The 27,686-nt window shown below is 35.6% G+C and overlaps 3 protein-coding genes across 4 annotated transcripts in view; 1 reads left to right on the top strand and 2 right to left on the bottom strand.

The window, feature by feature from the left end:
• Window positions 1–1,544: 1,544 nt before the first annotated feature.
• Window positions 1,545–16,311, bottom strand: knl1 (kinetochore scaffold 1). Of its 2 annotated transcripts, none has more exons than XM_051703547.1 (26): window positions 16,234–16,311; window positions 15,873–15,924; window positions 14,986–15,025; window positions 14,772–14,831; window positions 14,594–14,679; window positions 14,454–14,506; window positions 14,212–14,233; window positions 13,025–13,065; window positions 12,758–12,810; window positions 7,552–11,499; window positions 7,290–7,398; window positions 7,109–7,176; window positions 6,921–7,019; window positions 6,715–6,830; window positions 6,502–6,592; window positions 6,301–6,417; window positions 5,924–6,011; window positions 5,726–5,809; window positions 5,597–5,636; window positions 5,197–5,301; window positions 3,805–3,905; window positions 3,651–3,716; window positions 3,338–3,447; window positions 2,717–2,838; window positions 2,235–2,360; window positions 1,545–1,769 (listed from the first exon to the last, which is right to left on the bottom strand). In XM_051703547.1, exons 2-26 carry the CDS (start codon window positions 15,890–15,892, stop codon window positions 1,673–1,675), a joined length of 5,862 nt encoding a protein of 1,953 aa, XP_051559507.1. In that variant the 5' UTR covers window positions 15,893–15,924; window positions 16,234–16,311; the 3' UTR covers window positions 1,545–1,672. The 2 variants fall into 2 exon arrangements, with proteins under 2 accessions (XP_051559507.1, XP_051559508.1); XM_051703548.1 differs by having other exon boundaries at window positions 14,986–15,022; window positions 16,234–16,271.
• A 1,008-nt stretch (window positions 16,312–17,319) lies between these two features.
• Window positions 17,320–26,207, top strand: knstrn (kinetochore localized astrin (SPAG5) binding protein). The gene is made up of 8 exons (XM_051703502.1): window positions 17,320–17,400; window positions 18,902–19,011; window positions 19,111–19,137; window positions 19,465–19,564; window positions 19,754–19,868; window positions 19,966–20,027; window positions 21,864–21,938; window positions 22,486–26,207. Exons 2-8 carry the CDS (start codon window positions 18,920–18,922, stop codon window positions 22,615–22,617), a joined length of 603 nt encoding a protein of 200 aa, XP_051559462.1. The 5' UTR covers window positions 17,320–17,400; window positions 18,902–18,919; the 3' UTR covers window positions 22,618–26,207.
• A 130-nt stretch (window positions 26,208–26,337) lies between these two features.
• sdk1b (sidekick cell adhesion molecule 1b) overlaps window positions 26,338–27,686 on the bottom strand; it is a 316,455-nt gene continuing 315,106 nt past the window's right edge. Inside the window, exon 46 of the mRNA XM_051702261.1 lies at window positions 26,338–27,530. Within this exon, the coding sequence (XP_051558221.1) occupies window positions 27,261–27,530 (270 nt within the window). The 3' untranslated portion in view covers window positions 26,338–27,260. The remainder of the gene's footprint in view (window positions 27,531–27,686) is intronic.

Here is a 27,686-nt window from a genome sequence, read left to right as displayed (position 1 = left end):
CATAACTGAAATCAAGATCACCCGAGAGTTGATGCTGCTCCAGCTCAATTCATTTGAGGGAACGAGTTTAGTCAATCAATTCAGTAGTCAACTTAATGGGGTTTTCAGTGCAATATAAAAAGCTAGATACTAACGTTTATTAAAACATAATCAAGCATATCAGATCATTAGTTAAATGTTTATTCAAATTGTTAGAAATGTCATAACATTTTAAAAAATGGTTTAATATCTTCTCCTTTAACTCCCTGCAGTACCTTCACAGACCCCTAGTATGAAAACTGTGGCTCGAGGTCAATAAAACTCCATTAAGTACGACAGTTCTTTCAAAGGTCAGCATCATTCCCACAATGTTCTCTTTTGATGTCATGGCATTAAATCTTCACTATTTGCTGAAAAAAAAAAAAACAAAAAAAAAAAAAAAAGAAAAAAGAAAAAAGAAAAGAAAAAAATATATATTTCTACACAACACGAATAACTCACTATTCAGGTCTTGATCTTTAAGGTTGTTGGTTATGAAGGTCAAACTATCCTTTTGAGATGTGAAACAAACAACTGTGTTTTTTTTGTTGACACTAATAGTAAAGCTTGCTATAGTTCTATGGCATCTACCATAATGCATATGCAAAAATTTAACAAAAGTGTTAGAAAGACATCACAAAATAAATATGTATGCACAAATCATTGTCCAAAATAAAAAAATTAATGAAGACATATGAATACCAACTATACTTGGTATTACATTCACTTAATTTATAGCTAGCAGAGCACAAATGGAGATGAAGTCAAGACAATTTCCGCATCACCCAATCATGGAAAATGAATATAAATGTAGTCTCTGAAAATATAAATGTAGCCCTCATACTTCATATGAGATTAACATCTGTAAAGGCACAGAGGGCTCCTTTGTGTCATATTTAATAGTCAAAAATGGTTTTACACAAACTAAAAGGCCTTCATCCAAAACTGAAAATTGTGTCATCATTTACTCATCCTCATGACGTTCCAATCCTGTAAGACTTCCTTTCTTTTGTGAAAGACCAAAGGAGAAATTTTGAATAATGTACTGGTATGTAATTACAACAAATGGGGACTGATCTTTCAAGATTCAAAAAGAATGCCAAAGCACCATAAAAGAACGACATACATTAAAAAATTTCAGAATAACTTTGTGCGAGGAACACTTTCTGAAAATCTTCCCCTCCAGTGAGCTCTTAACTAGAGAATCGCTGTGACTTGATGGTTGAATCAGCTAGTTGAACGGATCTGTCAGATTTGTGAATGAATTATTCAGACCAGTTTTGTGAGCCGGATCAAATTATGTACTGAAAAGATGAGACTCAAAAGAACAGTACGCTCATAAATCAGACATCACTACTTCTCTCATGAACGGAACAAGGAGAACTAAGGCGGATGCCGATGTTTTCAGTGAATAACAACCTAAATTTCAGTTTGTCTGTCACATAAAGCTGTCAAATGGCTTCAGAAGACGGAATGTAACGCACAAATCGTATTAGGCTGCTCACAGCAAAAGAAATGTGATGAAAACCAAACTTTGTGGTTTGTAGTTGTTTTTTTATTAATTTTGTTCATCATACAAACATCAGTATTTACAAGCATGTAAAAGACAAAAAGGTACAGAGAGGGAGAGGTTAAAATAAGATGGCCTAAGATCTTAACTTAGGAGGTCGTCGTATATCTTCTTCAGGACTTTTGTTAGATAGTTGTTGGCTGGTTTAACTGATGATATAATGTCTTCGATCTGATTTAACCTACACAAGATAAAACAAGTCAGCAAGAGCAAAAAACTGACAACATCAACAATAATGTCCTCCGAACACATTCTCTAAGTGAACATTAGTTGTTGGTAATATTTACATTTCCAAGATCATGGTCATTGATGATGTTGAGAAAAATACTTTAAATAAATATGTGATTTATTCTTGGCACCATTGAGCATTGCATATCAACTCTTGGGAGACATTGAGAGGAGATGTTTTGTGACAAAATACTCTAGTCACAATCTTCTATAAACAGACTGAATAATTCCAATTAGATTTACTTTGATATTTTACACTTGTCACATTTCTTTTTAATGATTAATTGGAGGAAAGCTGTTGTAATTAACAACATGCTGCATAGAGACTTTACAACATTTCTTATCAGAGAAATCCCTTCTAATGCAGGAGTGAAACTTTGAAACCCATTGACAATGAAAAAGTGAATTGCTGGCAAACCTTGTACTTCCAACATGAATGCTGAAATCCTGTATTTCAAGTGGTCCAAAGGGATAGTCTGGGGTAATCCTTAGGATTAACTCAAACTTTTCAAATGCTTTCACACTTGAAAAGACAATGTGAACTCTGAAACACAGAAAAAAGCACTTTGAAAAACAAAAAACAAAAACAAAGGTACTTGCAACAGCATTAATCTGGCTGCTGCTATCGTTACAAAATATCCTTATAGGAATAGTTGAAATTGACTTTCACCAGAACCTATCGTATGACTTCAGAAGACTTGGAATATAACACAGGAGTCGCTTTTATGATACTTTTAGGTCCTTTTTTTTTTTTTAAACTTTAAATTGAGGCACTATCCGCTGCGCTGAAAAGATTGTGATGTTCCTTTAAAAGATCTACTTTTGTTTTTATTTTTGGGTGAACCATTCCTTTATAAATAAGTAAAAGCCAGTAAATGTCTGGTAAAAGGTGAAACATACTGTGTGTCCACACAGTTGATCCTCAGAATGCGAAGTTTCAATCCTCCCCATTTCTTCAGCCGATGGATTTCCTCACCCAAGAGCCTCAGACGGCCCACCACCAAACTGAGGTCATGGAGTAGCTGTTGAGAAATGACCAGACAACACTGAGACTTCTCACCTCGTTCTCATATATTAGGCAGACTGGAATACTCTATACTCTTAACTTCAGTGGACTTTTATTTATTTTTTATATTATATTAGCATATGTTGATTTGCACACTTGAACTGAGTAAAGAACGATTTCTAAATGTATGGAAATTACCTTCATATATAAACATAGCAAAAACATGCTTTTGACAATGTTTATTGTTAAAATGGTTTTGCACATTTTATTTCTTATTGTAAAATGATGTTACATTGTTGACAGTACAGTTAAGAAGACTCAGAGAAGAGAAAGTAGGCAGATCCAATCTCCAGATCAATGCAACTTGGACATTTAAGTAAAGAGATGAATTAACTTTTTTTTTATTTTTATTTTTTATTATTTTTATCAAAACAGTAAAAGCTTGTGTAAAATATGTGAGCAAATGTAAAGCTCATCTGCTATTGTAAGTATTCATACAAAGTGTTAGTGTTTACCTCTGGTATATGTCGAGATGTAGGGTACCTCTGCAGCCACTGAGTTTGAGACCGATGGTGTAGTGCGAGTAACTTGTGAACCATGCTTGCATGACACTCAGACTTGTCCACTATATATATATATATATATATATATATATATATATATATATATATATATATATATATATATATATATATATATATATATAAAATAAAAATAACAATCATTAGGCGAAAAAAAACAACAACAACAAAAAAAGATTAAATGGAATTTTAAAAAAAAATGCCCTGTAGAGCTGAAAAAAACAAAACAAAAACAATGTTCTCTCACCATCCAACTGCATCTGGAAGGATATCTCTATATTTCGCTCCACATCCTCAGTCATCCATTCCTTTCCTGACAGACAAAAGGGTTTTTGAACTACTTTTATGTCAAATAATGACAAAAACTATTTGGTGTAATTATATAGCAATTATCAACTCACCAGCAGGTGTTTGCAGTTTCACCTGAAGATGTACAGTGTTATGAAGGAAGGTAAACAAAGCCCCACTTTCATCTGTCTCATTCAGACGCCACTCATTCAAACTGAAAGACAAAACCATATTTAAACCGAAGTGCAGTTACAAAATTAATTTTATAGTTAAGTGCAAACAGATATTATAAATGCTAAAAACATAGCTATTTAGAATGCGATGTCAAAGTGCTGATTGCTACTGTTTGAAAAAAACAAAAAACAACAACAGCACAAGCAAAGACACCCCAAGTAAAAATGAAGTATGCCATTGGACCTTTTTCACAATTCTGGGTTTGGAACGCAGAAGTAAACTAAAGAAGGTTAAACTTATTTAGCCATGAATGGGAGAGAACACAGCAAGAATTATATTTGCATTCCCATTTGCTCCAACAACAAAAGAAAAAAATCCATTAATAAGTTTCCATGAATTTCCAAAAGAGCACAATTTACTGTCACCTCCCTCAGCAGCTGTATTTGAAACCCCATCACAGCATTGGTGACTAGCTTTAGTTTTGTTTAATTAATGTCAGGATAATAGAACACAAAGTATAGTGTAATAAATGTACATTAAATAATAAAAAAATTGAAGATAAAAAGTTTAGATTTATGCTGCTAAATTAAAGCAGAAATATGTCATCACTGTCTGAGAAAAAGGTTCATTTGCAAAAATAATGAAACTATATTAAGCAGTGTTGGGTGTATTCGATTAAAGTAATTACTGTAATCTAATTACTTATTAAAAAAAAGTGTAACATTACATTTTAAATTCTTGTAATCAGATTACAGTTACTGATTTTAAAGTAATTACTTTTAAGTACATTACTTGTGTTAATATGTATAATACATTTAAATTATGAATTCATATGTACGTCTGTTAACGTTTCTGTGACAGCTGAAGGGTGTGCGACAATGAATGAGGAAATATAGACATTTTGAATTTGAGCAGAAAACTAAACTTTTCTAGAAAAATGATGTAAAAAAGTAACTTAAAAAGTAAACTAATTAGTAATGTGATTCCTTTTTTAGATTAAGTAATCAGTAAAGTAATCTGATTACATTTTTAGAGAGATAATTAGTCATTTGTTGTGGGTTTCTTATTTTGAGTAACTTACTCAACACTGGTATTAAGTACAGAAATGTTACAACCCGTCCACCCTGCAAACATATCGAGCTATTATAATTAACCAAGTTGATCAAGCAGCATGCAAATGAGGTGTCACACATTCACAGCTGGTTAAGACAGCTTTGTTGATCATAACGGTAGAATTTTAGATGTGTTAGTCACTCGCTCACTACGCTTGCAGAGTAAAAAGGGTGTCAGAGTGCCATTAGAATGAGTTTTGAACAAAAGCGAAAACAAACCAGTTCAAAGTTGCAAGATGACTTTTAAGGCCTCTGGTTTCCCCTCGCAGCTTCTCTTGTTGGCCCTCCAAAGTCTTCAACTGACTTTCCAGCTCAGCATTTTCCCTAAAAGCATCAACATTATTAAACTTCACTTAGTGAATGACACTAATGACATAAAGAGAACTAAAAGTCAGACATGAGAAATTCTTATTTGATATCTCTGGCTGCTGGTCATATACATAGCACACTGTTGTCCAATGCTAGGAAGAGAATGCTTACAAAAAGAAAATGGCAGTGCTACCATTTGTTGTGCAGACGTTCGATTAACAACAGAGAAGATAATTTGCCATGATTTTCATCTTATATATCATTTACAGGGTGAAGAAAAAAAAAGAAAAAAAAAAAAAAAAAAGCATACCTCTCCTTCTTAGTGACAGCTGAATGAAGGTTATGTAAATCTGTTGGTAGAAAGAGACAAACCATTACATTTTCTTTCCTATTTTTACAGGTCTGTACAACTCTACAAATGTACAAAAGGGAAAGGTACCTTCTTCCTTTGCTTTCAAGGCTGGTCTGTATTCGGGATTGTTATGATGGTCGCCCATAACCACTGCATTTACAGCTGCAAGTTCTAGTTTTGGAAGAAAAAAAAAAGTGCATTTTGTTTTAAAAAGCCATGTGATTACTCATGTAGCACTTCAAAATGTTCAAACAAAATTGCAAAGAAAAAAAAATCCTTCCATACCAGTCTCTAGTTCATTAATGCATCCATCCAACTCTGTGATCATTTCATCCGTCTCCTTGATTTTAGATAGCAGGCTCTGTTTTGCATCCTAAATGTATAGAGGGAAATATAGACACATCTTACAGAATATCAATGTATCAACATTTTTCAAAAGTGGACAGTTAGATGAGAAACAGGAAAGATTTTTTTTTTCACACAGCATATTTTTGCAGCATATGCTTCTTTTATGGAATACAAGTTGAAAAAATGATTAAAAACAATGCAGAAAAAACAAATCATCAGACTTGTTTCAGCAGACAAAAAAAAAAAAAAAAAAAAAAAAAAAAAAAAAAAAAATCAACAGACAAAACAAATGGGAGGCTTTTGAATGCCTTTACCTGTGCTGTTTTACTGAGCTCAGAGTACAAGACTCCTTTCATTTCATGAGAAAGTGCTTTGCTCCTCTTTCCAAAGTAAACTCGTCGCTCTTTCAACTTGGACCCAAAGCTTTTTAACTGAGGAAAACAAACAAGTCTTAAAACATCTCAAAGATAAAACTTGTACAACATCTGACAATACTGAACATACAAACGACATACCTTCTCTTTAGAGAGAGTACATGTCTCTTGGTGAAGAGCTCCATTGATACATCTCAGGGGTTTTTCTTGTTCAGGCATTTGTTCTTTAAGTCTATGTGGAATGAAGTTTTAGAAAATGCTTTTAAATATTCATACTAATTGATGATTCTATAGAATAGATATCTTGATAATTCTGCAGTGATGTAGCATTATCAAAGCCAGACTGGTACACACCTCTCCACTATATCTGTTAGGTTCTTGCAGTCTTGCTCATACACTCTCTGCTTGGGGTGATACATGTATTTCTCTTTGAGCAAATCTTCCATGGTGAGAGTCTCTCCAGCTCTACACTGAAAAGAGAAAGACCATTAAAAGGAATGTTAGGTACCAGGTTAAAACAGGGCCAAAGAGACAGAGCAGGAGAAAGTCTGACCACTTACACTCTCAGGCAGAGCACTTGGTCTAGATCTGTGGATAACAAAGTTGACACCAAAGTAGCTTAGGAACTCATTCACTGTGATGCTTCCATCCTCAAGTTTCTGGAGAAATAAACAAGTGGAGATAAACAATGAAAAACAAACAAATTATTTCAACACTAGAGATGATGTGTGTATGTGAATACTAGTACCTTGTTGAAATCAAACTCATGATTCATTGTCCCATCCAAGTGAGAGTCACACTGGGAATTTCTGAAAGCTGTAAAGCAGATTGTGAGTTTTCCTTTGTAAATAAACTGAATCCAAAGCCTCTAAATGCTATGCAGAGTGCACAAACTTTTTACTATATCCAAGAAATGATAAGCTACTTACTGGATTCAGAAACTCCTGTTTCTTCTATTGTCTTTGCCTTGTTATTCTGAGCAGCATGACTTGTAAAATTACCTTCCCACTGCACGGCAGCTTCATGACAGCCAGGCCCCTAAGGAGACATGAATCTCAGACATTAGCATAACAATGCACATCAACGGAGCCCACGCTTAACACTTTATTACAGAACAAACTCTAACCATGTAGTAGGAAAAACTAAGCAAACAAAGGATTAAAAAGAATATTATTAACAATTTGTGCCTACCATGTCAGAGATGTAGGCTTTCTTGGTTTGTTCTGCTGTAACATAGCCTTCCTCTGTATATGGCCTTTTCAAACGCTGGCTTGTGCTTGTGTTTGCCTCAAAGACATCATCTTGAAAAGGCTCTTCATGTGTAGGTACAGTCAAAGCTTCATTACATTCATCTTCCTTATTGACTGGCCAATTTTCAAGACTCCCTGACAAGTCCTCTTCACTGCTCATCTCGGGAAATTCTTCATCATTGATGTTGACTGTTTCGCAGTTGCTATTTTGCTCAATGACATCAAAATGTTTATCCAGTGGAAGACATTGTAAACCTTTAGTAGTTATGGCGACAGTTTTGTTTGGGGTTACAGTAGCTCGTTTTGTAAGCTTTGGTACGATACCACAAAATGATAACCTTGATGAGAATGGCTTCTTTTTAAGGCTGAAAGGTGTAGTCTTCTGATTTTGAACAGAATTATCTTTCTGTTTGATCATAGGTGTAGCAATTGGTGCTTGCTCTGTGGAACCAGCTATTTCACATTGCTCTTTATCATTGAGGGAAATCTCTGGGAGGAAACATGAGGGCAGAGGTGCAGTTGTGCTACCCCTCATTACCTCTTGCTCTACATTAATATGCCGTGATATATTTTGAAGCTCCATCTTAAAGTCTGCTAAACTTCTTCGTCTTGATTTTGCATGTTGTAGCTCTTCTTTAATGAAGCAATCAGCTACAGAGTCAGTTGAGGAGGAAACTTCAAGTTGGACTGAATCTTTGCGAAGGCAAGGAACATGACCCATCTCTACATTTCTAGTGCCAGATAGGGTCTCTATATTCACCACTTCTTTCTGGTTAAATGAGACATTGTTCTGTGTTTCAATAGGCATCGTGAGAAACTTTGCATCCTGCATGTTGTTGTATTCATTAGAGGACTCGGAGGTCATTGTTAAGGGTAAACTTGTCCTCATACTTGTCACATTGCTTGATTGTGCCATATCTCCGTTTTTTCCCATTTGCATGTCATCTGGAACACATAACATAGCCTCTGTAGTGTTGCACTGGAGATTTTCCCCTGACTTAAGAGCAAATGGGATATTTTTAGAGGGTAAGGTGTCTTGCTTAATATCATTCTTAGCAGCTTCAGTCATCTCGTTTTGTTCTCCACTTGACACTGTGCATGTAGATACAGATGGCGATGCCCCAAGTACACTTTCAATTGCTTTGATCTCTGTAGCACTTGTTGCTAATGTGCTTTTTGCATCAATTGCAATGGTGTTGCTTTCTGTTAGTTCCATTTCATTATCAACAGACGGCATAGCTAGACTTGAAGCACTGGCTTGAAGTGTCAGTTCCATGCGGTCAGTTTGATCCTGCATAAGACATCTTTGTGCTGCAGGCAACAGATTTCTCTCAGTCTTTCTTTTCTCATTGGATATAAGGCTCTTTAACATGATATTGCCGGTGAGTGCCTGGGTCATCTCCATACATTCAGCATCAAAATTGGAGGATGCAGACACAACGTTCAAACTTTTCCTTGATTTACTCAATGGTTTGCCCCTCTCATAGTTTTTGGCCTCAAGCACAACAGTCTGACACTGTGTCATTTCCATGTCACCAGTGTCTTCAGGATCACACAAAGACATCATCCCCATTTCTGTCATTGTAGACCTTCTTCGTGTCATAAATGCTTTATGTTTCCACTCACTGATTGGTAACATATGCACCTCAGTAATATCCATAGGTTCAACTAAAGTAATTGTTTGATTGACAGATGATGACGCTCTTTTCTTAGCTGAGATATCTGTAGCACTTGTAGTCATGTCCATCCCATCACTGCCTTCGTTTCCAAATACTGATAGACAAGGCAAGCTCTTCCTTGACGGTTTGGTCTCAAGAATAATAGTCTGACACTGTGTCATCTCCATTTCATCAGAACCAGCAATTTGAGCTATCGAGATATTGCCTGATTTGTTGTGATCCAGTATCTCTCCATTTTTAATCATATTAAAGGAGGACATCTTACTTGCTCTGGGAATTGGAAGCAGAGCTTCTTCCTTCATCCTTACTGTATTCTCTGTATCTCTAACCATTCTGGATACTGGTGCATGAGTCAAGCTTTTCCTAGAGTTGCTGAATGGGTTGTTTCCACTTGACTGTTCTGTCCCGAGAACAATAGTCTGGCACTGTGTCATCTCCATATCATCAGAACCAGCAATTCGGGCTATTGAGAGATTGCCTGATTTGTTGTGATCCATTATCTCTCCATTTTCAACCATATTAAAGGAAGACAATTTACTTGCTCTGGGAATTGGAAGCAGATCTTGCTCCTTCATACTTACAGTATACTCGGTGTCTCGTATAGTTCTGGATACTGATGCATGAGGCAAACTTTGCCTAGAGTTGCTGAATGAGCATTCAGTCCCGAGAACAATAGTCTGGCACTGTGTCATCTCCATATCATCACAACAAGTAGTTTGGGCTATCGAGAGATTGCCTGATTTGTTGTGATCCATTATCGATCCATTTTCAATCAAATTAAAGGTTGACATCTTGCCAACATTGGCTGTATGGTCTTTTTCACGAACAGTTCTGGATTCTGACGCATGAGGCAAACTTTTCCTCAAGTTACTGAATGGTTTGTTTACACTTGACTGTTTGGTCTCAAGAACAATAGTTTGACACTGTGTCATGTCCATATCATCATAATTATCAGTTTGCACTATCGAGAGATTTGACCGATTTCCAATCAAATTCATGGAGGACATCTTACTTTCACTAGGAATTGTAAGAACAGCTTCCTCCTTTATCCTGAGTGTATGCTCTTTTTCTTGAACAGATAAATCTAAAGTCTCGGTCATCTCCATGTCACCAGAATGAAAAGTTTGGTTGGTTTCAGGTTGTTTTTTTTCCATTATCTCTCCATTTCCAATTACATTAAAGGGCATCTTGCTTACTGCAGGAACTGGAAGAGGAGTATCCTCATTCATACTGATTGTATGCTCTTTTTCTTGTACAGATACATCAAAAGCACCTGTCATCTCCATTGCATTGTCATTCTCAGAAAAATCGTCGTTTGAAAAAGCAGGTGTTAATACTATGCTTCCATGATTTTCATAGACAGAGGATGGAACAAGCTGAGCATTACCTTTTTCAATTACAACAGTGTGACTTGTGGTTGCCTCCATATCATCATCTTCAAGAAATGCAATGCGGGATCGTCTACGTTGAAGTCCCCGTGGTTGTTGTGGGTTACCCATGCCACCTGGATGTTGAACTTGCTTCATTAAAAATGATGGCAAATGATTCTCCTTATCAATTTCTGATGTGCATGTATTGACTGAACTGAAGAGACCACCAAGCTCCTTTTTTGAAGATGGGGGCGCAATATTTTTTACAATGGGTAGTGATACACTGGCTAGAAAAGCATTGAAGTCTGAGTCCATAGTAGAATTTTTTGTCTCTATTTTTGCTTTAAATGACAAACCAGTCTTACTTGGAACATTCTGATTCCCACCGACCACTTGAGGCACTCTGAGGGCAAAGTCTGGGTTTGGCTGGTCATCGTTTTCATAATGCTTATCAATTGTTATTGTGTTACTTTGAGTTATATCCATGTCTCCAGTATCTTCTCCAAGCTCTTTTTTTGAAGATGGGGGCAGATTGTGTTTTACAACAGGTTGCGATATACTGGCGAGAAAAGCATTGAAGTCTGAGTCCATAGTGACATTTTTAGTCACAACTTTTGCTGAACATGACAAACCACCCTGACTTGCAACATTCTGATTCCCACTGAGCGTCTGAGCCACTTTGAGGTCAAAATCTGGCTTTGGCTCATCATTGACTTCATAATCATTATCAATTGTGATTGTATGACTATGAGTTATATCCATAACACCAGTATCCTCTCCAAGCAACATTGTTCTATCCACACAGTCATCTTGAAAGACTGGATCAGAGAAGAAATTCTCCTATAACGAGATAGAAATGTCAAAATAATCAGTGTATGTCAAAACACTACATGTTTGATTAACCTCGTCCGACCCCGCAAACACACGTGGAAGTTGTATTTTGGCTTCTCTATACGCAATGCATAATTTAAATGAATTTAAACCAACTGATCTCAATTCAGAAGAATCTGTGCTGTCAGTAAAGGGTTAAACTTGCGACGCACAGAATCATGTGACAAAACAACATGGTGCTGACCACAGTGTAGTTTGTCTCTGGGAGAAATGCCAACAAAACTACATCTGAGTCAAAAGATGAGTCTCTACTTTCATCCAATATGCCATTTTTAAAATTTGAGCAATTTACTGCGAAACGCCAGCCTGCTAAACACAATGCATACTAATGTGTACTTTTAGCGCATGTTTTTCCTTAAAACTAATATATATATATACTGTGCATTATCACATTGAGAATCAATGGGTTAATCCAAAAACTGAAAAATGTTGCTTTCAGAGGCTTTTTATGGAATTAGAATGAAAATATGGTGCATTTCAAACTGTTTTGAGACCAATGCAGACAAAACAGCACACTGGAGGTTAAGTCATTCACTAAATAGGGAGAAAGAGAGCAAGAGCTCTCTATGCAGCGAAGTGCATTCACTTCTAAAATCCAACCAAAAGTTCAGTTTCAGGCAGCAGATGGTGTTTGGACAACTCAACGTGGCAGATATGGGACAATGGTAATCAGTACATAGATTCAGAATTTATAATGTATAATTTTATTTTAACATGACCAGCAGTGACTGGATGATGCTGGCCATTACTTTAAATCATAATTAATTACTCTAATGTAATGTCTGTAACATCTTAAAAACATGAATAACCAACACTCCTGGAAACATAAACAATTTGATAAGAAAAAAAATCTGACTTTCTATAGCTTGGTATTATTTAAAATTTCACAACTTTGTCCCGCTGTCCACATACTGTACATTGCCATCAATTGTTAGGGCCTTTTTTTAAAACATTTTTTTATGTTTACTAGGTGAGTGCTACTACTAGTTACAGATCAAAAAGGAAAATTAAAAATGCACACAGCAGTCACACTCTGGCCTCAGGAGGTTAAAAGATAACAAAAACAATCAAGTGTAAGTTCACACACACTAACTAAATTAAAAGTTATGTCCAGCATTTCTGTGCTTTAATCAAGGATGCAATGAACTGCAGCAAACTGAAATTAATAATATTTTTGGAATTCCAGTGTTAGATAAATAGTACTCACCTTATTCAGATGCTGGGATACATAAAGAGGATTGTTTAACAAAGTTTCAAGGCCTGAAAAAAATAGAACATTTTGGTGGTTCATTGTCTGAGAAAATTATTTACAGAAAGAAAAGTGGATAGTGTGAGATCAGTAGATACTGTTTTACAAAAAAAAAAAAGCAACTTGTGTATATTCATAATCCAACATTTGACTAAAACCACATGCAGTAAGAAATATATTTGTGTATTATTTTTGTGTAAAACTTTTTCCCCTTGAAAAAATTACCTTTGATTTGGTGATTTGCCTCATCAACAAAATGCAGAATCCTTTCATTGGTAGGAAACAAAAAGACAATTACTGATTTATTAGAAGATCACATGTATAAACACCATGAGCAAATACGTTCAACTCTGGGTCTAAATATATATATTTGACTCATCAGCTAAGCTTATAGAGCTCAGAGCTGTACTGTTAAAGTCGGCATGAAATGGAAGTTGCGACCAACTTCCATATTGTGACGTATTTCCGAGTGAAACAGCTTAGCGAACAAGAAAAAATGTAAGGCAGGGATTTGAGTTTATCCATTGGTTGTTGATTGGATTGTGAAAATATGGGCGTTGCATAATGGAACGGAGGAAGATGTGAATGCGAGTTTGCGGCAGACACACACCCCTACCACCATGCTGCTAGAGTCAGAGCCGGTTATCGGTAAAATTGAGCAGTGATTTCAACACATTTATGATCAAACTGACAACATAAACACACAAACACATCGAGGTCTTTGCTTATGAAGATGCTGTAGCCGTTGAAAAACGAGTGAGTAAAAGATAACCATATTTTAACGTTTTGAATCACAATACACTAAATATAAATGGAAAAAAACACTTATTCATGCTGTGCATCCAAAGATAACTGCATTCAAAAATATAAATAAACTCGAGAGGCATCCGAAGCATTGTATTCATTAGTGATCACCTCAGCAATTCAGGCGTGAAATGTCTAGAACACAATCGTGAATTCGCTGTTATTCCTCCTCATTCGAAATGTAAATTCAAGCCAGCTGATCCGTAACCAAGGAAGTTTGGGTTAAGGAACGATAGTTTTGAAGGAAAACACCTTGCCATCATCACCAACATGCGATTGACGCTTCGTTCAACTCTATGCAAGGTTGTGGTATTTATAAGAATGGGGCAAGGTTTAAGCGGACTAAATGATTGGAGAAGTCCTGCATACATCACCAAAGTGAAGTCTGTTGTTTCACCAGAAGATTGAGTTATGAAATTCTAATTAAAGATTACGAGGTCAAAATTATTATTATTATTTTTAAATAAAACATGTGCATGGATGAATCGTTCACAATATGATCAATATCATGCATTTAGAAAATAGATAGGGTGAATTTTCATGCCGACTTTAATGATTTGAACAGTGTGTCAGGTAGAAAATGCTTGAAATAATGTCCTATGACTTACCTTTGATCTTGAATGCCATATTCTGTTAAATTCAACAAAGTACCATGAATTAAATGACAATTTGTCAACACAAAATAAAAAAAGAATGCTTCAATATAAATATAAATTATGCTCTTAATTTGAGAAATCTGGTACAGACAATCCTAACCATGAGCCACAAATTACCCCACAAATAAAACACCAAATAATCGTCTAGAAACAACAAACAAACACAATCACCAATAAGTAAACAAACTACTCACCGGCAGTTGTGTTCTGTATGGATGCCAGTACAGGAGATTCACTCTTTGCATTGCTGTGGAATTAGACACATTGTTATTATATTATCTTTAAGTGTCATGTCTGTTTTTCCCAATGAGTGGGGTGAGATCACTGAACTTACTCTGAAAAGACACGAACATTATTCGTAGTGGCAAAACTCACTCTTCGTGAAATTCTCTTCTTCTCAATAGGCTTGGTAACTTCCTCCTGAATAAATATACAAGAGAAAAAAGTAAAAGAAACATTTAATTAAAGGAACCAACAAAGAAAAATGCAGACATTCAATGTCACTTAATCACCTGCTGTTCCTCTGGTTCAGCTCCAACCACTTTCATAGATGTCCGAGGAGCTTTTAAAATCTGTTTTGGGAAAATCAAGAGGCACTATTCAAACATTTTACATGTCTCTGGAGAAATTAAGAAAATAAAGAAATTCATTAAGAAAGGACCCAACACTTTTCACAGCCTTATATGGATCTGTCTGTAATACTTTGATGACATACTGGATACATACCGAAGAAAGTCTCCTTCTTGAGGACTTCACTGTCTCACTGCTGGTAAGACAAATGCGACAAACTTTAGGTGACATTGGTTAATTTTTGGATACTTTATTTTGGGACTGCATTACTCCCCACTGAGTTAAATTATCATCATCTGCTGCATCATGTCACTGTATGACAGCTCCAACTTGTACAACAGAGTCTGTGCATTTGTTTAGTATTGCAGGAGAATGACACATTAGGCTACTATAAACATTGCTAGCTTTATGAATGACTAAAAATCAACTTAACATATTTTTTCCCCAACTGAATGGGAAAACGGTTCCAAACTACCCTTCTATACTGTATAATGAGAACTTATTTCTGTCATTATAACATAATTTCCTCTGCAAATTCCTGTGAAGTTCCCCAGGCTCTTACTATTACTCACACTCATCTGATCTGTTTCCTGCTTTATGATGATTTTGCATTCCGCTACATAATAAAATATGCTGCTTATAATTAATGTAATGCTAGTAAAGCACAATCTGTGCCAATTCACACACATCTAAAATACCACAATCTGATGTGAGAGAAAGTTAATGCTGGACTAAAAAGATAGATTTGTTTTATTTGTAAGGGAGCAAAGGTGCATTAGTTTTGTCACTTGTACGAGAGCAATATAAACAAACTACTGGTTTATCGATAAGAAGCTAACTTCTCTGAGAGCTCACTTTGAGGATGCTTTCTAGGTTTTAACATTTTGGACAAGAGCAGATAGACTGAACCATTCATCTATGATCAACAATTTGTAAATTGTGCCTAAAAAATTATTTCAGTTTGTTGTTTAAAAGATATGCTGCTTGACAAATCTGTCTGCATGACTGTTATCTGCTGAATAAATTCAGAGAAATCAACTTACCTCATATTTAACTGCTCCATTTTCAATGTATGTGAAAAACAGATCACTTAACCTAAATAAGACAAAGAAACACTCTTAAGCCGGAGAATCCACAAAGAAACACATTGAAAAATCTACACTTAATGTTATCTTCATTATACAGACACTTCAGCATGTTTTTGTTAAAGTCAATGCAACAAAGTTGACAATCTGCATGACAGATGACATACATTCATGAGCTCATAAGACAAATCCCAGCATTATGCTGAGAAGAAAAACAAACTCTCGACATTTCAACAACTTGCAAACATATTTACGTTTCTTAAAAGCCAGTGTGTGTCATATTTACAGTTTCATAAGTAAAGTAATAAAAGAGCAATACCTAAATATGATTTCCCTCCATTTGCCGCTTGTTTTTTTCCTTCTTGAAATTTGAACTCAACCGCCGCGTCTCTTCTTCCCGCTCAGTGACGTGAGGCATAAAGAGTTAATCAGCGCCGTCTAGTGGAGCGGAATAAAGTTTAATCCTTGTGCGACCTTCGGGACATTTTTGTCTTTTTCATTTTTGCTTTTTCGATCCTTTTGGCTGTGTTAATGCCAACGGGATAAGTTTGGCCAAAGGGGTGTATTTTTTGGGGAATTTTGATATTTCAACCTCAGTTCCTATAATACATCTATAATGCACTGTGTACACAAAATAGTTACACTCAGGACCTTCAGGACAAAAATGAAACCCATTAAAACGGCAATATTTGATCCTAGTGTCATTAAAGCATAAAATCATGAATTCTATTATCTTACGCTTTTATTCCGGAGCCCTGGCTTCAAAATGAAATTTTTAAATATTTTCCACCAGATGGCGCCATTTTCCCCATGTTTAGCCTATGGAGCAAATACGTGCTTTTTTTCCCCTATTTTCTGTTTGCTTTATTATAGAGCACTGCAGGCCAATTGAATAAATAATGCAGCTAAAATTGTGTGGTTGTGTTGGTATGGATGTCAGAGAGTGTTTTGTAAGTGTGTATTGAGAAATGTGTGTGTGTGTGTGTGTGTGTGTGTGTGTGTGTGTGTGTATAAAAAACCACAGTGGCATTTAAAGGGTTAAAAATCATGAAAATGAATGAATATTTGGTAGTTACGATCAGGACTGATGTTGGTTAAAAAAATAACTAATTGAAAGTGGAAAATATTAATGTATAATATTATTATGGCAGTTTTTTGACGAGGAAATGTTTGTCCTCTAAGGACCTCTGAGTAACTTTTTTAAATTGAGGCAAAAGGGTTAAAAATAAACACTAAAAAATTAAGCATAAATAATTTAGGTAATGTTTGTGTGTATTAAATTAATGTTTAAGGATATAAAAGCCCTGCATATTTCACATACATAAATATCGGTGTCAGTCAACGTTAAATAATAATCCTGGAATTGCAGATTGAGCGGATTTGTAAAGAAGGCGGAAGTGACGTAGTTTATTTTGAAAATGTATGGCGCTAGCTGAATTGAATCGTGACTTTTAAAACGTAAAGGTTGCAAGTTTAACGTTGTGTGGTAAGTTTATTACACATATCATACCTTATTTGAAAAAACATTTTAATCATCGCTGGATAATGATGTGAGACTGTTTAGGTAAAACGGAATTGCATTTACGGAAAGTACAAATGGACAGTTGACATGATATAAAACAGCAGTCTCCTGCATTGTGGCATGTTAATTGATACTATTTTTTGATAACGTTTTTTCTAATTGTTGTGTAACTATCATTGTGTAACATATCTATGTTTAAAAATAAATTTATCTCGGCGTAGGATTTTATAAGTGTACAGCAAAAAAGCTAAAATATGATTAAAATGGTGATTAGTCACAGCACCTTAAATATAATTTTCCCCATATTTATTCATTCATGTAATTTTTTACTTAACTCTCCTATTGAGTTCGGACATTTTGACCCGATAGAGGTAAATGTATAATTTTTAAATACCACTTAGTTTTTTTTTTTTATTTTTTTTTTTTTTTCCTTTTTTATTTATTTATTTATTTTTTTTATTCTTTCAGATTTTTAGAAGTAATTATTTAAGAGAAATAATCATTTTTATAAAATTGTTACATCTTTTGCGTTCCGGGGTCAATTTTGAAATGGGCATCAATTGTGACTTTACAAATGCTATTATACAAATATTTTCACACATTTATGAATTGCAGCATAATCACACATTAACATTCAGCAGTTCATGTAATAAACAGAATACATTAAAAACCTTGTATACAAGTACAGATGTATATTGTTTTTATGTTGTTTAGTTGGGAAAAAAATATTGGTTGCATAGATTTTGACTACTGAGTAGTTTTTCAGCAGTAATGATTAATTAATTAATATGGAAGTTAGTAGGTGAATTACTAGAAATTCTCATTTTAAATGTGTTTACATTTAATACATTTAATAAATTTAAATGAAATTATATATAAACCTTGATATATAAACATATATATACATATCATCACATGTATCACACTGGTTTAGCTGCAGTTAATGTATATTTTGAAATAAAAAAAAAACAAAAAAAAACAAATGACATCATACTGTTTGTATTTTTCAGTTAACATGCCAAAAATATAGATCTATAGAGCTAAGAAGTTAATAATGAGCTACAATATGGTTTTTGGCTTAAAACTCCACCGGGTCAAAACTGACCCGTGAATGCTAAAGGTGTATGCAGATTTTGAATGCAATAGGAGGGTTAAAATCAGGATGTTAAGAAGCTAATACTCATGTTATTTGTCAACTCCTTAAATGCAATGTCAATTTTTGGTGAGGTTATACTTCTTCCAAAGTAAATAGGCCTAACTGAAGACATGCTTTTCTGAGATCTGCAAAACATGATTTCTTGACATTATTTCTGTTTAGAACTGACTTTAGTAAGACATGATTTGAATGTAATTTCAAGTTTTTGTGCTTTTTATCTTTACTTGAGTCTCATTAATTGAATTGCCTCCCAAGATGAATATTGGTCTTAAATATTAAAGCAGTGAATGTGATTTTCTGTTTCTCCAGAAAGCTGCACAGTCAGACATGAAGAGAGTTCACGTGAAAGACACTGTGATCCCCGCACAGCCCAGTGCGACATTCAGAGCTGCACTTGTCAAAAACGACATGGACAATAAGTGGGTATCTTAGTTTAAAACCCCTGCAGTTTATATGCCTTTTACCTTAAACATGTAGTTTTTAATAAAATAATATTTATACTTTTATGCTTTTACCAGGAAGAACCAGCACAGATCTCTTAAAGTGTAAGTACCAACTTGTGAAATGATGATCTGTCTATCTATTCCTTACAAAAGAGTACTGTGGCAGTATCATGGCACAGTGATGGTATCAGATGGCAATACAATGGAACAGAATAATTATTATATTCATATACATATGTTATTTACATGGTGCATCAAGGTACATCATAAAATACAATGGAAACATCATGGTACTTGTCTAAAGAACCATGTCATTACCACAGTACTTTTTTGGTTTTTGCTGTCTGCCGGTCTATCAAATATAAGTTTAGTTATGAAGGATGTGCCTAAATCAATTTGAAAATGAAAGTACATACTTTGTTTTTTTAGGCCAACCACGAGATATGGGCAGCAAAATGATTTAAGAGAACAGAATCGAGTCTTGACTGAAACAAATGAATCCCTTCAGAAACAGCTTGAAGAAATGAAGGTGATTATGTTAAGAATCTGATCCAGTAATTTACTCAAATACATTAATTAGGCCTGCACTTTTATAAAAGAGCTGGAAAGTTGAAACTCAGGGTATACAGTGAGATTTTAGCATATTTGTTTAAATCAGTGAAATCCAGTGCATTTAATACTTGAATAAATTAAACTATAATTAATCATGTTTCTGAAGGAAACAGCAACTGAACTGGTGCAGCGATGCACAGACATCCAGGGAGAAAACAGAGAGATTCAAAAACAGCTGCGAGACTGCCATGTCCTTCTTGTTGCCGAACACCTAGACCCAGGTGATTTGTTTTTAACTGTCTGTATGATTTTCAGTGCTAACTTATAAATAAGAGCAGTTGTTTCTGTTCTGTTGTAATCTAACAGCCTCAAATTCAGTTTCAGGGGAAAAGTTGGGTCAAACAGCACAAGAAAAGGATGAACAAAGAAAAGAAGTTATGGTATCTCACTTTTTTCCTTTATTCATTACAGTGGTGAGCGGGGGGGTTGGGGATATAATCACCACTTTTCTATTTAAAAAGAGCATTGCCCCTAGCAGTTAGATGTTGATGAATGGACCAGTGATCACTGCTGACATATAATAGGGATTGATTATATAATCAGACATATTGTGCAATCAGCTAAAGTGCCGTCACACCAACTTATTTGCTTTTATGATCTGATTACTATTGTAGTATTGAAGCAGACATTTAAAGCATGTTTTCCTTATTGCAGGGCTAGTGTTAACTCAGAGTCACGGACACTGTCCCACAATTATTTGTTAATTTTCTGGTGTATTTTTCCCAGTTCAGACTGGTCGGCGCAACCGACTATCACAGACAATTAATTTTGTTGTTTTAATATAAGTATATTTACTTAAATTTGTTTGGATTGGCCATATTCGAAGATGTAAAAAAGCTTTTATACATACATACATATATACACTTGGGTAATTCTAACGAAACCTGACAAGAAAATGTCCTGGTCATTAGTAACCTAAAATCAATAGAAAAAAATACGAAATTATATTTTGCATAAAAAAAATGAAGCCTACATTTAGGACCATTACGACTTGTTGCATTGTGATATTATTTTCAGCACACTTAAAGGGATAGTTCACACAAAAATGAAAATTCTCTTATCATTTACTCACCCTCATGCCATCCCAGATGTGTATGACTTTTTTTCTTCTGCTAAACACAAATGAAGATTTTTAGAAAAATATTTCAGCTCTGTAGGTCCACACAATGCAAGTGAATGGTGACCAAAACTTTGAAGCTCCAAAAGCACATAAAAGAAGCATAAAAGTAACCAATGAGACTCCAGTGGTTTAATCCATGTCTTCTGAAGCTTAACTCCTTTTTTACTGTACACGTTGCCATTGCAGTCTCTAGGCATGATTGTGATTTCAAGCTCGATTACACTTCCTAGTGCTTGACACATGTGCAGAATGCAAGATGGCACTATCGGAAGTGTCATGATCGCCAAGGAGACAGCAGATGTCAAGATTTAAAGTGAAAAAGCAGTTTGGTCTGTTATCATCCAAAACCGTTTGGATTGCTTTGGAAAACATGGATTAAACCACTGGAGTCTTAAGGATTACTTTCATGTTGCCTTTATGTGCTTTTTGGAGCTTAAAATTTTGGTCACCATTCACTTTCATTGTGCCGACCTACAGAGCTGAGATATTCTTCTAAAAATCTTCGTTTGAGTTTTGCAGAAGAAAGAAATTCATACACATCTGGGATGGCATGAGGGTGAGTAAATGATGAATTTTCATTTTTGCGTCATTTTTCTATTTGAAAAATATAATTTCTTGTTTGTTTCTTTTGATTTTGGAGTAAAATAGGACCAAGAAATGTTCTTTACAGGATTCGTGAGAACCAACTTATGACCACATATCAATTGAATTCTAAATAAATGCATTGCAATAAATGGACAAGTTACGTCACATCTTGGAGTCTTTTTTTTTGTATTAAATTTTTTTTTTTAGTTGTGCTAGGTAGAAATATCATTGGTCTAAAATCCTGATGTACATAACTGTGTATTAAGCAGTAATTGTGCATTGTGCAGACAGTTACTTGTCACTAAAAATTGTTGTGTCGTGCCTTGTTAAAACATGGTATAAGACTAATGAACTATATTACAATTACTATGTGATTGTTCTCACTACTAACTGTAATGATTTATTGAATACTAGTGACTTTTATCATAGTGCTGTTGCCACTGCATTAGCATCGTGCCTAACAAAACCTCGTAACCATAGTAAAATCACTGTTTTATTTTTGTAATGACAGACTGTTTCTCAAAATCTCTTGACTGAGCTGAAACAGTTTGGGGAGATGGCACAAGAGCAGACAGCAAATTTAATGGTGAGTATCAGTATTCCTTCATGCTTTTATTTTTTTAAATGAAAACTTCTGGGTTATTTATTCAGATTTAAATGTCTTGCAGTACTGACCAGACATTAATACAAAAGTTTCACTAAGTCTGAATTATATGAGGATGAAACTACCAAAATTCTGCTCTGTTGGGCTAGAGGCTGTGTAGTTAATCATACTTTACATTATGCATTTGGCAGACACTTTTATCCAAAGCAACTTACAGTGCCCTGATTACAAGGACAATCCCCCTGGAGCAATCTGGAGTTAAGTGCCTTGCTCAAGGACACAATGGTGGTGGCTGTGGGGTTTGAACCAACAACCTTCCGCTTACCAAATCAGTGCTTTAGTCCACTACACCACCACCACTACTTTAAACCCCACAGCCAATAAAAAATTCATTAGAATGTTCTAGTTCTTCTAAATGTTATTGATTATGCCTCTTCAAAACTACAGCTCTCTCTTGTGTAGAACTTAAAACATGTTTTAGTAAGGGTGTTGTCAATCTCACAGTTTGCTCCATTGTGAATGCTTCCAGGAAGTGCAGAGCACTATGAGGCACCTGACAGAAGCACATGAAAAGCTCCAGCAGGAGAAGGCATTGTTCAGTTTGGATGTGGAGGAAATGGAGAGAGCTTTAGAGGAGGCAGAGAGACTCTTGATGGAATGAATCAAAGAAACTCATTTCATTGGCCAAACATTCTGCTATAGCATATGATACCTTGAAATCTGTAAGTCTGACAACTGAAAAACCATTTGGACAGGTGTAACACTGTCTTGCAGTTATGGGACACACCAATTTCAAAAACCCAATTTTTTAAATACTACTTTACATATAAAATACTTTAAGATGACTTTCTGAACTCTCTTTGTAGACAATAGTTTGTGTTGTGTGTTTAGGAGTAGAGATTTTTATAAGCACCAGTTTACATGTAAAGTAAAATATGAGCACTTCTTGAAAAATGCAGACTGTATGTTTTCCATTTAAATGTTTTTTTTTTTTTTACACATTGTAAAAAGTGATTTAAAAGGCTTGAAAACCAAGACTTGACTCCTTTTTTAATGCTGATGGTTTGCAGCACATACCATCCATCGCTCGTGCTCCGTCCATGTGATCAACACTGTCTAGGCACTGTGACGTTTAAAAGCAGAAAACAGATTTGCAGCTTTCTGACAGCTATCCTAATACTGCCAGCTTGCATCCAGTTGTTATAGAAGAAAGTCAACTGTGATGATGCCTGAATCCCTATAGCAACCAATGCAGGCATGCCAAAAATTGACACCACTATCTGAACATACCGATTTGATTTTACTTGCAAAATAAACAGTTCAGACAGTCTGTCGTAAAGATCAGGTCTGAAAAACAAATTGAAATTGTGTGAACGGCATGAAGTTCTTTAATGGGTAGTGTGGTCAAACCAAAATATGGGGAAAAAATAGTGGATTTTTTGTAAAATGTGTCTCATCCATTTAATCATAGTAATCAAAACAAGTGCATTACATTGAAATCAAGGGGGGTTACAGCGATGCAGCGTTCCTGCAGTGGCCCCCAAAAGGATTTGGATAGTTAAGCTACAATTAAAAATGTATGACTAATTGCATTCATTAACAATATATCAAACCAAGTGGCATTTACTTTAAAATTAGCAAAAGCACACTTTCTCAGCAAACCATTTCACAAAAACAAGTTATTTGTTTAAATAAACTTTTTGGACACTTTCTGGTTATTAAAGGTAGTAGATGTGGTCACTCTGCTAGGACATCTGTGTGAAACTCTGGGGATCTGACTTCATACATCCACCAAAAATCACCTTGAGACCAGTTGGTTAAAAGTAATGACAAAAATTGCAAATAAAAATGACGTTATTTCTGACAAAAAAACATCTAGCATCATTTGTTTGCAGATGCAGCTTGTTTGATAATTTGTTATGTAGTGCAATCACATTCATACATCTCATCACTGAACCCGTTATAAGATTATATGAGATTACATTTCTGCAGTCTGCATCATGTAAACACAGCCAATTGACACATTTTGGAATTTAGTCACCAATATGTTAAAAATACAAGATCTGTTTAGGGAATAATATCAGCAAAATATGATAACAATATTACGCAAATGTCATTTGAAGAAACAATTTGCATTTAAGCTTACTAAGATTGAGTTGCATTTGTAACAGTTTTCATAGAGCATGTGGCTTATTAGATGTTCCTATTTTTAGATGCATAGTTGGATCACGCACAGCTGGGATGTAAAGTTAAATGGAAAGTGGTGATTGCCCGTGTAAAACTCGCTGCCATAATGCTGTGGTGTTTTGGGTTGTTGCCTGGATGTTGCTATGTGGTTGCTGATGTTCTGAGTGGTTTTTAGCATGTTTCTGTGTGGTTGCTAGGGTGCAATGGGATAGTAGCTAGACTATTCTGGGTGATTTTTAAGTGGTTGCTTTGGGTCCCATGTTAAAAGAGCCCACCCCCAAGATGGTCTCCAAATATGGTTCAGGTACCTCCTTCAGTGTAAATCTATAGTGGGTCGTTGGTTTTTTTTGGGGTTTTTTTTTTTTTTGTCTGTTTAATCATCCACAGATACTGAGGTATCATTCCACTAGCACAAACAACGCGAGACAAATTATGTGCTCTTAAGTTAAGTTTAATACTTGGGGTTAGGGGTTTAACAAATGTTTAACATGTGCTGAACATGTGCTGTTCTTTTGTGATCACAGCAAATGGCAATGAGAGATTATTACTGTATTATAGAGTATAAGACAGAGTATTACTGTATTATACACTCAATGTATTATACACTATGGTCCTAATAAAGTGCCCGACGTGGTCTTCTGCTGTTATAGCCCATCCTTAAGGTTCGACGTGTTGTGCATTCTGAGATGCTATTTTGCTCACTACAATGTTACAAAGTGGTAAACTGAGTTACCGTAGCCTTTCTGACAGCTCGAACCAGTCTGGCCATTATCCATTGACCTCTCTCATCAACAAGGCGTTTCTGTCCACAGAACTGCTGCTCACTGGATGTTTTTTTGTTTTTGGCACCATTCTGCGTAAACTCTAGAGACTGTTCCCAGGAGATCAGCAGTTACAGAAATACTAAAACCAGCCCGTCTGGCACCAACAATCATGCCATGGTCAAAATCGCTGAGATCAAATTTTTTCCCCATTCTGATGGTTGAAGTGAACATTAACTGAAGCTCCTGACCCATATATGAATTATTTTATGTACTGAACTGCTGCCATACGATTGGCAGATTAGATAATCACATGAATAAGTAGGTGTGCAGGTGTTCCTAATAAAGTGGACATTGGTTAATCCTAAATGCCAAGATGATTTATGTGTTCAAAAGTCATGATGAACATACTGCAGATTTTTTACCATTTCTAGACACTATTACTCATTTTAAGTTTGAGTACTTAAGTACAATGCATTATGATGCCTTCGAAAACATTTTGAATGCATTGTAGATAATTCAGATGTAGGAAGCATTACTAACATTTCAGTATCAAGAGCAATCCTCAAAGCATGTCACAAAGTATTGTGATAACTCGCTTTGAAGTGCATATTTTACCCACACTCAAATCGATAATTCTTTGCAAAGCCCTTCCAGTCTTTGGACCTAATGTTTTTCTTTTATGAATGTTCAACTAAGCCAGAAATCTGTCCTTGTCTATTTGAATTAATGTGATTCTGTCACAGTCACATACTCTACATAAGTATGCAAATGCAAATACTTGGCCAACATTGCAAGTTAACATGCGTTCTCATCTAACTGTGGCGGTAACAAACCTCAGAACTCAAGGGGGCGATAGTTACTTAAAAACATCTGTGCCATTAGCTGATATGCTAATCTTTAGGTGGCTAGTTTTAAACATGCTGAATGTTTAACAAATGTTAAATAACTTTCTCAGCAAAATTATCTTGAAACTCTTGACATGAAAGTGAAAACTGACCATAGAAGAAGATAGTTTACTGCTAATACTTGGTATAGCACCCCCATAGTGTCAATGCTGAGAAAGCAACATACACTTGCGTACCGTTATGAATCGCATTCTAACACATTATGTAGCTAGAAGTATTTGCGTTCACATACTTGTGTCAGTTATGTTTCGGTTAAAATATTATTTGTAATGTTTTTGTTTCTGTGACATGTGACTTTGCAATCTTAAAATATTTCAGGGACAATCCCCCTCTGGAATAACCCGGTGTTAAGTGACTTGGTAAAGGGCACTTTTGGTTACCAGCCTAGATCTTTAACCACTAGGCTACACCACCCCAAGACATGTATGCAGACCTTTACCATCACCATCTTTTCCCTGTGCATTTTCTCTAATAAACCACTGATATTCTTTTATATTGAAATAAATATTTGTTCAACATTAAAGGAGATGAAAAATCTGTGTCTATTTGGATTAGGACTGTCTAACATTTCTTTTTAGTTCTCTGGGTGACTGAATTGTACATACACTGCAAGCCAGTCAAACAAACAGTGTGGATTGTGACTTGCTGAAATGAACATCACTAGGGAACTACTTCGACTTGGCACAAATGTACTCTACAGTAAAAACGTTGTTTGTACAAAATTGATCCTAAAAATATACACACATACAGAATATTTATCATACAGTATTGCTAACCTAAGAAATCACTCTGTTGCGAGCACACATTTCCTTTACTTTTCGATTACAACATCTCTCTTTTGGTTTCAGAGAGCAATATGTGTGCAAATGAAGTATTTTCAGTGCTTCTTGTTGTCCAAAACAAAGCCACCCACCCCCGACACGAACAAACACACACAAAACACGTTGTTGTTCCAGTCTACCACACACTGTACAAGTCAGATATACGGTGATGTTTCAACTTCAATTAGAGTTTTCTGAGGAAGTGATTCACTGAATCACTCAAGCGTTTGTTTGCCCACACATTACGACTAATCCCAGAGAGTTGCTATGGAACGGGGACTCATAACAAAGGAATTTCCTTTATCCTCCTTTGTAGGTCTTTGAGTCTTTAAAATTAATACCGCCTCTTGCTAAACAGTCTCACAGTGCAAAGTCTCTGCTCCTTAGGGGTTGTGGTTAATCTTCGAAAATCTGCCCAAAAATGATTAACACATTAAAAATAAGATACTTTAATTCCCTCCCTTCTTTGAAGAGAGGTCTTAAATACACATTTTAGGGGAACTGAGCATTATAAGTCTCTGGGAAAACATTCTTCGCCGTTGAAAACAATCGCAACATCCAAGTTCGATTTGTCCCGTTTCCACTTCCTGTTTGTTAGCTTCCCATCATTTTGATCTGGTTGGCTCATTAGACAAATGAAGAGAAGCCAGTCACTGGAGTGCGTGTTCCTGATGCGGGTTGCCCTGTTGGGGTATAGACGCCCCCTACGCTGTGCTGGGTCACAACAGTCTGATAATAACCCCCCTCGGCATCTGTCATGGCACATTCCTCGAAGCCTACGCCAGGCTTCACACCTTTGGGTTGTCGCTTCCATGAGTTGTAATAGGTGGGGTCGCTCATGTAGTGATTGACAAACGAGTGCTTGGGCTGCTCGTCCTCGTAATCACTTTCGCTTGCCTGTATGCGAGGAGGGATGGGATGGGACAAAACCAAAGAGAAAGACAACAGACAGCAAAGTAAGAGCACAGACAAACATTTTGCATAAAGGTGCACTAAGTAATTTTTCTTTATGTTTTGCTAGTCAACACGACAGCAGTCTTAGGTTTTATACAG

Source organism: Myxocyprinus asiaticus, chromosome 7 (assembly GCF_019703515.2).
Source record: "Myxocyprinus asiaticus isolate MX2 ecotype Aquarium Trade chromosome 7, UBuf_Myxa_2, whole genome shotgun sequence".
NCBI lineage: Eukaryota > Metazoa > Chordata > Actinopteri > Cypriniformes > Catostomidae > Myxocyprinus > Myxocyprinus asiaticus.
This window is presented reverse-complemented; position numbering and strand designations above follow the sequence as displayed.